The sequence below is a fragment of the Amblyomma americanum genome, chromosome 6, assembly GCF_052857255.1.
Source record: "Amblyomma americanum isolate KBUSLIRL-KWMA chromosome 6, ASM5285725v1, whole genome shotgun sequence".
NCBI lineage: Eukaryota > Metazoa > Arthropoda > Arachnida > Ixodida > Ixodidae > Amblyomma > Amblyomma americanum.
This window is the reverse complement of record NC_135502.1, coordinates 43,286,130-43,298,582: the sequence shown is the minus strand read 5'-3', so window position 1 is coordinate 43,298,582 and position 12,453 is coordinate 43,286,130. Positions and strand designations below refer to the sequence as shown.

The following is a 12,453-nucleotide window of genomic DNA, read 5'->3' as shown; positions in this document are numbered from 1 at the left end:
CATCTTGAAGGTAGCCATGAACGAGCGCCGTTTGCTTACCGGACCCAGAGCACAAATGACTAATGACGCAGCACTACATTAAAAACTTGTGAAACGTGGACGGCAGCAGTTAAATGCGTCAGAGCCAAAAAGAAACCACACGTTAGCGGCATCGGCTCTTCCTTTGGCTACTGAAACTCCCTGGCGCCGCTGCGGTTCCGAGTAGGGGTGCCACCGCGATTGGAACAGCGGCCCTTCCATCAAACATTGAGGCTCCCTTGAGCGCCGAGTGCGCGGTTGAAAGTAAACAAACAAAAAAACTTGGATGACATCAATTAAGAGTAGAATGTGAATGCATTATCGGGCCGCCGCCGCTTATCAGCAGACGCAATCTGCGGCCACGTGTGGGGAGTAGACTGGTGCTGGTTTGCTACTTATCGACAGCCACCATCGTCGCCTCTTGCGGTTTGGGGATGCCGGCTCTGCGCGTTGACATAGCAGCTGCTCAAGGCCAGTACCAAGAGCGATGCGACGGAGCCACGCAGCTAAAGTGCAACCACGCTGTACCATTTCTGATATCTCTTTTGTCTCGCTTTTATTTATGGTGCGATGCTTTGGTTTCGATTTTAAGTCGACCCCCCCCTCCACTTCGAATTTTCAAATTTTGTGAAATAGGTCGGCTTAAAATCGTGTAAATACGGTATCTGTCATTGTACTCAGGGGCATGCCTTGGAATAGCACATTGCTGTCTATTAGAATTGGCAAGAATCATTCCTACTTGACAAAATGGCCTAGAGTCTTTTCTGTTTTCATTTGAGTAGGAAAGGCAATGTTCATTGCCTTCTTAGATCTTGACTTCTTGACTTGTTTCGTTTGACTCCAGCTCCATGAATTGGAAATGGAAAATGCCAAGCTGAAGGAAGATATGAAAAAAATGGTGAAAACGCTGGCAACTGAAGATAAGTCTAGCCGTGAGAGAGACTTGATGGGTGAGTATACTCTTTCCTGCCACATGTGGTGGTAGTCACTTTGAGGATTTGCTTTGCATGGCGGGTGTGCATGCTCGACTTGCATATTAATAGTAAACGCCTCTTGTAAAATGGTGTGCAGTTTTTACTAAGCTTAAAGGGGAGCTTCTGTGTGACCAAATTTATGTGAGCTCATTATTCTAATTTGTTATTTTTATTTAAAATATGCAGCTGTGTGCAGTTGTAAAATTGGCCGACTAGTTCCAAAAGCAGTTAAAAATATTTGCAACATTTGTGCAAAACATAAAAAAAGCTGCTCCACAAAAATTTATTATTGACATATGGCTACATGCTTGGGAAATGGCCACTGCATTTGTATAACTGCACATTGAATGGCGCTTTGTACTTTGCTAACGGTTTTCAGAAGTGAAACTTCAAAGTTTGGTATTGATAACAACTGCCAAGTGCTGCTTCATGCTTGAACTAGAAAAAAAAAAGAGCATCTCAAGGCTTACATTTAAGTGTTCTTTGTTCGAAGGAAGCAGTATTCCTTATTGATGCGAATTCTCTAGCAACCGGAAATTCATATGAAAAAACAGTTCAGTGGAGGCCTGTCACAATCCAGTGGTGGGCTATACTGAGTCCAAGCTCATTCTCTGTTTCGTACGGTGGTGTAGTGAGAGGCCAGTCACCCCAACTGTTGCAATTGCACAAGCACTGTGAACTATGCCCAGTTTGGTGAGAATTTCATTCTTAGCCCTCCACACTTGCATGGCGTGCAGCTCACTACGAGTCGATCCAAGACGAGCTGGAACGTCGGCGCGAGGAGTGCCTGCAGCTGCGGGCTGTGCTGGCCAACCAGAACGAGGACCTCAAGTCGGTGGTGGCGCTTGATTCATATCGTGGCAATCTGGATCTCGTCAACGAGGATGGGGAGTTGCTGATGGCATTTGAGACCCAGAAGAAGCTCATCAGGTCTGTCCGCGTCCTTCTCCGTGTCCCTCTTGTGCTTCTTCTCCTGGCCCTCTTTTTGTCCCACCCCTCCCCGGGGGGGCCAGCTTTCTGCGCTGGCCTACCGAGGGCTGCAACCTGCCCCTGTGTGTTTGTGCGCAGACAACTTGAGGCTGAGCTGCAGACTGAGAAAGTGCGCATGCACACCATGGAGCATGAGTTTAGGGACGAGATCAGGAAGCTTCAGGACGACAACGACCGCCAGCAGAAGCTGCTCAGCCAGGTGGGTGCGGGGTCTTCGCAGCAGGTCCTGGGACTGTTTGTTGCTGTTCCTTGTCACATTGTTAGGCCTAGTTGTTGACCATGACTGTTTTGCTTGTAATGTCTTTACCACATTTACTCGTTGGACGAATGCACTGGCTTGTCAAAAAAAGGGGCAGGATAGGTATTGCATTTAGTATTATGCATGGCAAACTTTACACTCTATTGGGTTCAGATTTTTTTTCAATTTTAACGAATAATGTAGGCAGTGCATTTTACTATACGAGTGCATTCGTTATGCAAGTAATAAAGCAAATTTGCTTTATTATTGAGGTTAATATTACTCTTTATTTGCTTCTTTTTAACCTGAAGAACCTCAAGAAGTCTCCCCAAGCCCAGACAGATGCGATTCTACAACATGAGATCAATCGCCTGACGGGAGAGAATGTGGTATGTTTTAATTCCTTTTCAGTTTTTTTTAATTCCTTTCAACTGAATTGAAATCCCTTAAACTGAGTTGAAATCATACCTTTTGTTTAAACCTTTTCGATTCTTGCCTCATTTTTATTCCTGGGGTTCTCTATTGTGAAATACAATGAAAATTAATTCGTTTTCCTCCTGTTTTTTTTTTTTTTCCAGGACTTGAGAGAGAAGATTGACGGGCTCTCTGAGCAGCTGAAAAAGTACAAGCGGCAGCTAAAGATTTATGCAAAGAAAATGAAGGATGGTGGATGTAAGCCCTGAAACAACTGCACTCTTAATAAGGCTGACCCTGTGTTCAGCAGAACTGCATATTTCACTGTTATCGAGCTTTAATGTTTCTGGTGCCGTATGAATTTTTCAAAAGCAGTTCCCCCCCAAGCAAGATATTTTCTTGGGTTAAACTAACAGCTTGCCACATTTCTCTATGCACTGCAGTTCTTGCAAAAAAGTATACTTTAGCTTCTAAACTGACACTGTTGTCTGGTGGGGAATTCTGAACTTTTTGCGCAGTGCTTGATCAGCCCGGAGATGTCAAAGTAGACGGAGCAGAAGAACATGGAAAGAATATGCCCGAAATCAAGCACAAGGATGCCGAAAACCTTGGCATGTTCGAGTACAAGACTGAAGATGAGAATGTCATCATCAAAAACTTGATAATAGGTACAAGTCTCGACTTGCTTTTGCATTTGTTCAGATATTTTTTTTGGGATGACTCAATATCTTGATTTTTGTTCTTTTCCTTGTTTCTAAGACCTGAAGCCAAAGTTGGCAGTGACACTTTTGCCCGGCCTACCTGCTTACATTTTATTCATGTGCATCCGCCACACGGACTACATAAATGATGACGAAAAAGTGAAGAGCCTACTGAACAACATTGTCTTTGGCATCAGGAAAGTCATTAAGGTAAGCTCATCTTTGTGTAGTGGTTATTTGCTATTTACAATAAAACACAGAGCTGTTTAATGTTAATACTAAATGTGTTGTTTTCAAATCATTATGGGGGCTTTTATGCTTGGGCTTTTATGCTTTCGCAAGCATGAAAGGAGCACAAGTAGTTTTCTTGGAATGTATCTCACCCTAATATGTGCACATTCCTTCCTTTCTTTCATCTACAGAAGCGTCATGAAGATACAGACTACACTGTCATGTGGCTCGCTAACACTTGCAGATTTATGCACAATCTGAAGCAGTACAGCGGAGAAAAGGTTAGTATTACCCTTTAGATGGAGTATTTAGAATTTGGTTTGCATCATCCGCAATATTCCTCTGCATAGCTGCATTCGGCAATAAGGTGACCAATTTTTTATTTCTAATGAGCACTGTGTGAAAGAAATTTGATAAACCTGAACATTCATTGTGCACTCATTGTTTGATGAGAATCCTTGCAGTGGCAAAAGAGCATAACTGAATGGTGCATGCAGAAGCTATGCCAGCCTGGGAAGGCAGTACTGTACACTAGGTGGTCTTGCACTGACTTAGTGTGCCACCTAAAATCTGTAATGGAGTTGAGAAAGAAATTTCAAAGGAATTTTGAGGGATGATGTGATGCAAGGTGGAAATATTTATGCGAACAGGCTGAGAAACGGCTTGCAAGGGTGCTGTGGACCCATCTAGCCTTTCGTGAAATATTTATTTATTCAGCACTACTTTATTTTTATAATTGAATTGAATTGAAAGGTAAACTGGAGCACAGCAAAAGTCGAGAAATGCATGTTTCTGTGTCTTTTGTCTAATGTTAATGAATTGCAAGTACTGTTACATTTGTGTTATTTTGAGATGTCGTTTGAAGTTGTTCCAGTAAGCATTTCCAGGTTTGTTTTAATTAACCTGAAGTATCACTTCTCCAAATCAAAATTATTGAATGCTTGCATTGCATTCTTATAGTGAAGTCTAACTGAGAACAGATGTTTCGCTTGCGCAAACATTGTGTAAGTCTTTTCATTGGCTTTTCAGCAATTTCAAGTTGACAACACCCCCAAGCAGAATGAGCAGTGCTTGAGGAACTTTGACCTGTCTCAGTACAGGCAAGTGATGAGCGACATAGCAGTGTGGATCTACCAGGCTGTAATCAAAAGCATGGAGGAGAAAGTTCAGCCTTTAATTGGTATGTCTCTCAGTGTTTAGCATTTCTTGTGATCCTTGCACAGCTTATCTGGAAGGGCAGGGTTTGGATGCCACTCATTACTGGCATTCTTGCACTATGACCAAAAAATTATTGACAAAAAATATTGCATGTGACCACACTGAGCTTTCAACACGGCAAAACACAGCTCATTTTACCCGGGCTTCTTTGTTCCTTGAAAAAAGCTTACAAGAATTGCAAAGGAAGAAATGTTGCAGAGTTGGAGCGGCATGCATGAAATGAAAATTTAGTTGGTGGCAAAAAGACCTGTGTGCAATAAGCAGCATTGTAATAATTCGGGAGAGGAGGAGGCTTTAGAATATCTGAAAAGAAGATACACGAGGTGCATTGGTTCAGTCACATTGAGAAAGTGATAGTAATTGCACTGATTGAGAAAGTGATAGTAATTGCACTGGCAGCTGCAACACGTGTTGTAGATGAATGATGATCGGGAAAATTGGGAAAGCAGGCGATTTCAGCTTACAACAAAGCTCGCCATATACACCAAACCATTTCTTGAATTATTCGGCACTTGGCATCAGGATAGGCTGTCACTGTATTTTTTTTCTCTGTGGTTACACTTGTTTTGTCTTGTTTTTCTCGCAGTTCCTGCAGTGCTTGAGCATGAGGCAATTGCGGGGATCTCTGGAAACAAACCGTGCGGTATGAGGAGCCGAGCGTCTAGTTTAGCACGCGATTTGGAGTCTCCTGTGGATCCTCAGCATGCTCTGGATGTGCTGCTGAAAGAGGTACAGGCTTCCCAAATTTTTTCATTTGCACTGCAGGCCTTTTAAGTCTAAGCCAGCAAATTTAGAAAGTTATCTAGCTGTGCTTGTGACTCTTGGCTGTGGCAGCTGTGTGTGCATATGGAAGGAAATTTTGAGGCACCATGCTTCTCAGGACTTCTCCATTGAGGCATGCTTTTATGCGTGATCATTTTACAGTGGAACAAAGACATGGGCGCATGAAAAAAGCTTCACGGTCATTGTCTAATGGCACAACACAAAGGTGTTACAATTGACCAGTGTGCGCAAGAAAATTTCGCAGGGCGCACGCGTTGAGAAACAGATGCAGTGAAAATAAAATAATGGAGGGTGTGTAGTAGCACTCGAGGTATATTTTGCCTTGTGTGTGCTTCATGACGAGGCATGTTGTGGGAATCAGTTTTTTCGGGGGGGAAAATTCATGTTGTTGGCTTATATAGTTATTTTACTGCAAAATTTGCAGAAAAGTTTGTTTTTACTGGCTGCTCAATCTTCCCACAGGCTCTATGCTTTGTGTTTGCACATTTCAGTCTCTAGGCCTTACTGAACTGCCCAGTAGTACTTCCTGCAGTGATGTGCTGCATAAGATTGAGTGTTGTACTCAGGGTGCTCCTGCAGCAAACGCAGAATGTTGGCTTCACTGGGAGGTAACAGAGGCTAGCAAAGTACCTGTGCCACAAGCGATAAATTATGCTTAGGAAGCACAAATTAGGGCAATGTATCTGTCCGACTGACCAATGTTATACCTTTTATCTCTTGTGCAGCTAAACAGCTTCTACAAAGTACTGCTGGTGCATGGAGTTGACCCAGAGCTCATTACTCAAGTTTTCAAGCAGGTTGGTTTGCATTCTTTTGTTTCCAGTGCATCCATAACATTTGCTACTCTAATTGATTCATGTTCAAGCAGCCTGAACCATGTTTTCTTTCTCTGCCGTTTGTCCTCTTCGATGTACAAGCATGATATAGGCGAATTGATAGTATAAGTGGATTACGGGTGCTGGGTTCATATTCCGCTGATGTGTTGATTAGTAAAAGTTTGCTAAGCCTGATATATCCTCTTGAAGGTATCACTGATAAGGTGCATGAACTCAGCATGGTGAAAAAATGTTAATTGTAGCTAGAACAGCATAGCTTTCTCCAGTGATTTCTTCCTGGTGCTTTTTGTGTATGTGTGTTCATTTAGCCAATATTTAATTTACTGAAGTGCACATCACATTTTAGTCACAAATTCAAAGCATATCAACTTGTTCTGTTGTCCCTTTTTATTTTCCTTAAGGGCTAACTATATAGTGCACTGAGCTCAGCTGTACATGACCCTGTATTTTTGTTTATTTCTTCACGGCAGCTGTTCTACTTCATATGTGCCGGTGCACTGAACAACCTGCTCCTGCGGAAAGATATGTGCCACTGGTCAAAAGGCATGCAGATGAGGCAAGTATAATTCTGCTGTTCTCTTCAATTTCTGTCCCACAGTGTTTTGTATGAACCACTTTTTTCTGATTCTGTGATCGTGTGTGTATGTAAGGAACAGGTCTGGTGCCCTGTGCCATAAATGTCCAGTGATGGAACTTGATGCCTGGCACAAAGCACTCAGAAAACACAAGGGCAAGTGAAGACGACACACCAGTTTGCTCGTCCTTGTGTTTTCTGTGTGCTTTATGTCAAGCGTGTATTACCAACTAGGCCGAACCCCACACCTTACTAAGCAACTTGATGCTTGAACTATCCGTTGGCATCAAGGGAAGGGAAGAGAAGTGGATAGCAAAGGGGACCAGGTGTCTGAGGCTGATTTCCAGTCAGACCACTAGTCCCAGTCTGCATGGGTTTTGGCCTGTGGATCACAGCAAACCAAGCGCCAATTGAATGCTGACATCTCTTTTGGGATGTTCTGTTTCAGATGTCAGGTTTTCAGCCAAGTATGTGCCTGGAGGCTCACAAAAATGCTTGAAATTATATTGAGGACAACACTGCAAGCTATTGAAATACAATTGAGAGGGGATACACTTGGAGACAGGAAGAGAGAGCAAAGTGGGTTAGTGAATTAACGTGAGGGAATGATGTTCTAGCTGAAAACAAGATGAAGTGGACGTGGGCTAGGAATGTATTGCAGAGAATAGGTAACTGTCATTGTCGGGAGAGGAAGGCAGCGTAGATTTGAGAGGGACCATTTACACCTGTAGCTAATGTGAAATCCTTTGTTTCTGTGCTGAAAACATCACCTTTGCAATTAGGCTTGTAGCAGCCCAGACAAGTTTTTGTTATGCAGCCTTATTGGGCAGACTGCTTTTGTGAAGTGCAAGTGTGGCTGCGTGTGATGATTTTATTTACTAGTAGTCCAGTTAGATGGTACGCTCAACTGGCTTTTAGCAGGCTGGTGCATGCTGAAGCCTACTATCAGTTTTCATCTTAGTGCTAATCAACTTCCTGCTTTGAAGTTTATGGACACAAGGCCCCTCTTGGAGGATTTGATCCTCGGCGCTTGGCCAGATAGTTTGATAACTGTACAGGCAACGTGAGTGCTCTCACGCTTTTTAAGTCACACAGACATTGCCTCACGTTTGTGATGTTAGAAAGTGTGCCTTGTCTTTTTTGTATTTTTTCTTCTGCCTCTTCCCATCATCATCATCCCCCATCGTGACCCTCTTTTTTTCTCCTCTTCCCGTTCCCCAGTGCAAAGTAGCAGGCCAGATATTTATTTTTCGGGCCAACCTCTCTGCCTTTCCTGTCAATAAACCCCCCCCCCCCCCCCCCCCCCCTCTCTCTCTCCTGCTTTTCAGTGACAGGGGAAGAGTTTCACCATTCTTGCAGCACTGCTTTGTCATCAAGATGGTTTGTTGGAGTTGTGATGTTGATGACATTGAGAGATTTATGGACTCTGTGATAGGTGGCTGTAACTGGACGATAGTGTGGCCTGGCCTTAGAGATCTGCAAACAAAGAGTGTGATGTCTTTGCAGTTTGCTTCTGGAAAACATCCTGTGGGGGCAATTCCTGTACTTCATTTTTTTTTAACATTCTCTAGCGTATGAAAGCTGTTTTCAATAAATATCCTCTTTGTCATTAGATTGCAGTGATTAATTGATATAGTCAATCATTAAATTATACTTGGTATCTCTTAAATGTGGTAGTAAAATAGTAGTAAAAAACAGAACGGTTTGTGGAGGAGTGCTGGAATGATTTAACCCTGTCTCTGTGACTGATCAGTGCTGAATTTCGGTGATCGAGTTGAGCCTGAGAATATGGCATGGCACCAGCTGATGCATTATCAATTGTTTTGTGCACAGTAGTGTGTAGCAGCATGGATAGGGAAGTTGGGTGTGATTTCGAAGCAAAGGAGATCAGAGTTTAGTTTGCCAGAGGCTGAAAACAGGTGTTGGAAATGACAAAGCCAGGTCAGCTTCAGCATAAGAGTCATCAACATGTCCTGTTTTTGCATTGTGATACTAGGCTCTTCATAACAGGCAGGTAAGCCATTGTAGAGTGTCTGCTGAAAAGTTTACAACACAGTTCATGAAGTGCTCATATTTCCTGCTTATTGTCACTGTTCAATGATCTTGCAGCAGAAGTCATGAGCAAGGTTGGTGTTGAATGTTGTGCAGGTATAACCTGAGCCACCTGGAGCAGTGGTGCAGAGACCAGAAGGTTTCACAGAGTGAGGTGCTCGACACACTTCAGCCCATAATTCAGGCATCCCAGCTGCTCCAGGCCCGCAAGACCGACGAAGACGTTGGCAGCATCTGTGACATGTGTGACAAGCTCACCACAGCACAGGTGAGCTTGTTTTTGCTTGCTGCCAATGTATGCATCCTGAAATTGTGATGTAGTTCACACTTGTGTTGCAAGTGTCACAGCGCATGTCTCAAATTCCAGCCGTGCTCTCAGGTCACTAGCAAAACTTTCTGTGAACTAGTGCAGCAAGGAGTATGAGGACCACTACTCTATTTACTTAAACATGGTATTTTTGGGTTGGCCTTATGGCTGTTTCCTTCTTTTCTCATTGTACATCTTTTTTCTTATGTTTCTTATGTTGCCCGTGTCTCCTGCATGTCCCTACCTTAGGCTTTTCCCATTTCCTTGAGAAATAGATTTGCTTCACATTCCAGTTGAATTTCCTAAGGTCTCCACCGTAAATTCGCCGAGATTTGAATCCGGAAGCGGGGGTGGCACTCTTCTCTTATCAGCATGGCGCCGAAATCGTACCAACTACAGAGTGGCATCAATAGCCGCACACTGCGGTGCGTTGGTGGAGGCTTGCACATTGGTTCACTGCATAACCTGCGGGCCACACAAACCGCTGACTGATGGTCCTTTTTTTGTGGGTTTCAAGGATCTTGGGATCAGGAGTAGCGCTAGCGGGTATGCCGCGTGCTCCTGCAATTCTCAGTGCAGGCAGACGCCCGCAGGCTCACACCCATACCCCCATTAGCGGGTTGGAAGCCGCTCTTCACCCAGCGCTTGCAGTTAATGTGCCTTCATTTGTGTTTTACGTCTAGCTCGCCCAGTCTACATTAGTTTCAGTTGTAATAAATATGAGTGATCATGCCTTGCTTTCTCCTTGGCGCATGGATGCAACGGTGGTTTGTGAACGATGGTGCTGCATCTGGGGAGTGGGTAAAAAACCCCACATGAACTTAGCGTCTCTATAAGTGAGGTTCTTGATCAAAATTTAAAGGTTAGTTGTCCTTCATCACCGAATGTCTTCTATACCCGATGACTGTTACGAGACTAGCCGCTAATGGGAGAGATAGGTTAGCCAGCCAAGTGAGTGAAATATCTATCTCTTATTCCTGACTGTATCTTACATCCACATCTGGTATAACGAGGTTCAGCTTAGTTTATGAATAGGTACTTTGGTAGATGTTTTATTCAGAAACGTGAATTAGGCTAGTTGTACTCTGCAGCTGAAAGTATACAGGCAAAATATTTTGTTTAGTTTAAAGGCAACTATAGCAGGAAGGGTCACTATGCCAAGAGGTTTGTCTTGGCATGCTTGAGAATGAACAAACGCTATATCCCCAGCTAGATTCATCTTGGTTTTATTTACATGATTTGACTTTCCCAAGGTCGATCATACATACTAGTTTTCACTGACATCTTTTGGCAATCTATGAGACCAGAAAGTGCAGTGAAAACCAGGGCATTTGGATAATCTGCTTATAGCCAATCAGACCCCGCATACAGTGTGGATGCTAGCCTCAGTACCCAAAGGTGGCGCCCGTAACATAATATGAAAGCTGCCTATGCTGCATTCTTATCAGACTAGTTAGAAACCTGGCATTTGTGCTGCTGTTTCAGATCACGAAGATCCTCAACCTGTACACACCGGCAGATGAGTATGAGGAACGAGTCCCTGTTTCGTTTATTCGGAAGATTCAGGCCAAGCTTCAAGAACGAAACCAAGAAACGCTGCCTGTGTCAGACAACACACTCCTCATGGACACCAAGTTTGCATTCCCTATACGATTTCCTTTCAACCCATCCAAGATACAACTGGAAGACATCAACATTCCCGACGTTCTTAACCTTCCCATGTTGCGAAAGCTGTGAACACTCATTTTTGTTTTTGCTGTAAAATATTGACGACTGTAATTTATATCTTGTGGAGGACCTCCTGCGCATGGCTCTAGCCCGAAGAGCTGCAGATCAGCTTCTAGTGAACTGTCACAATTTTTTTGTACGCATATTTCTTTTTCCTGAGCTTCCCCCAGTGCCAGGCATAGACTTTGCTGTGCTCACAGAAAGAAACGCCATAATGTGGATGTCGCCATACCTAGCTCTCCCCTCTTTCAACCTTGCATTTGTTAAGGAAGAGAAATGCAAACGTGGTGCCTGCAGTGCCCCTGACGTCGTCTTTCTTTTTTTTCTGCGCAAACTGCTTCAGTGAATGCTATTCCTCTTTCATGTGTAGCAGGCTCGCAAAGCTGTGGTTGTGGTTAAGGTGGCCATTGTTTTATCTGTGATGTTTGGCTTCGCATACACAGTCTGCACATGTATAGACAGAAGCGTACTATGTCGGTGATGTTCTACATGACATTCAAGGAAGAAATTTATTTTGCTATGTTTTTAAGAAATATATTTTTAACTTGCCATTTATTGAACTTCCAGAACTTAACTTTTTAAAAAAAAGTTGTCTGGTTTGTTGGGTTTCTTGCCTAACTTCGTTTTCTTTTTTGACGTTTTGATATTTATAGATCTACACTTGAAATATTTATTTTCCATTCTGGTGTTTTACTGTTTTTTCAGCTGTTGTTGTTGTTTCCCCACTTAATATTATTTTGGAGTAACGTTTTCAGGTGAATAATGAGTTCGTATTCTTGACTTCACATGGTGACTGGATCTCTTCTTACCCATTCACAAATGCCATCATATGCACGCACAAGCTGTGGGTAAACAGAGAAAGAATGTATACACACACTGTATTCAGGGTAGGCAGACGCAGAGGTCGATTATCCTTGTAGCCAAACGAATGCCATGTTGGTGTAGCAGAAGAGGCATATGTTACTATAAGCATTCAGCACAAAGTGACTAACCGTTGGGTGTTACGTACTGTACCTGTAAGGTTGCCGAGAACATTCCCATGTAATTTAAAGCAAGCATCAATTGTTTTCTTTTAGCAGGTTTTTCATGCATATGCCAAATGCACGCACCAAATACTGTTGACATTTGCTGTACATTAGTTTTCGAAAATAAAGTAGTAGAAACAAGTCTTCCTTGTGTATTGTTCCACCTGCACCGTTTAGGAAGATTTTCCTGTCAGCTTCTGACTGCTTGTTAAATGGGGACTTGGCTGTTAAACCTGTCTTCCTGTTTCCTCAAACCTACAAACCTACATCTAAAGTTGCGCTGGTATCAGAATAAAAGCCAGGTGTAAGACATGCTTACGAAGTTATTGCAGTTAACCTTTTAATGCTGTCCCTGCTGGTGAAA

At 43.1% G+C, this 12,453-nt stretch overlaps 1 protein-coding gene across 4 annotated transcripts in view; it reads left to right on the top strand.

Moving 5' to 3' along the window:
* The window catches only part of didum (dilute class unconventional myosin), a 55,107-nt gene extending 42,874 nt beyond the window's left edge, over nt 1–12,233 (top strand). For all 4 annotated transcript variants that reach the window (XM_077669263.1, XM_077669264.1, XM_077669266.1 and 1 more), the window contains exons 25-38: nt 863–968; nt 1,730–1,922; nt 2,061–2,181; nt 2,532–2,609; nt 2,799–2,892; nt 3,153–3,302; nt 3,394–3,545; nt 3,758–3,847; nt 4,596–4,746; nt 5,371–5,513; nt 6,293–6,364; nt 6,874–6,959; nt 9,126–9,297; nt 10,822–12,233. In XM_077669263.1, coding sequence (XP_077525389.1) covers nt 863–968; nt 1,730–1,922; nt 2,061–2,181; nt 2,532–2,609; nt 2,799–2,892; nt 3,153–3,302; nt 3,394–3,545; nt 3,758–3,847; nt 4,596–4,746; nt 5,371–5,513; nt 6,293–6,364; nt 6,874–6,959; nt 9,126–9,297; nt 10,822–11,073 — 1,860 coding nt within the window. In that variant the 3' untranslated portion in view covers nt 11,074–12,233. The remainder of the gene's footprint in view (nt 1–862; nt 969–1,729; nt 1,923–2,060; nt 2,182–2,531; nt 2,610–2,798; nt 2,893–3,152; nt 3,303–3,393; nt 3,546–3,757; nt 3,848–4,595; nt 4,747–5,370; nt 5,514–6,292; nt 6,365–6,873; nt 6,960–9,125; nt 9,298–10,821) is intronic.
* The last annotated feature ends 220 nt before the right edge of the window (nt 12,234–12,453 follow it).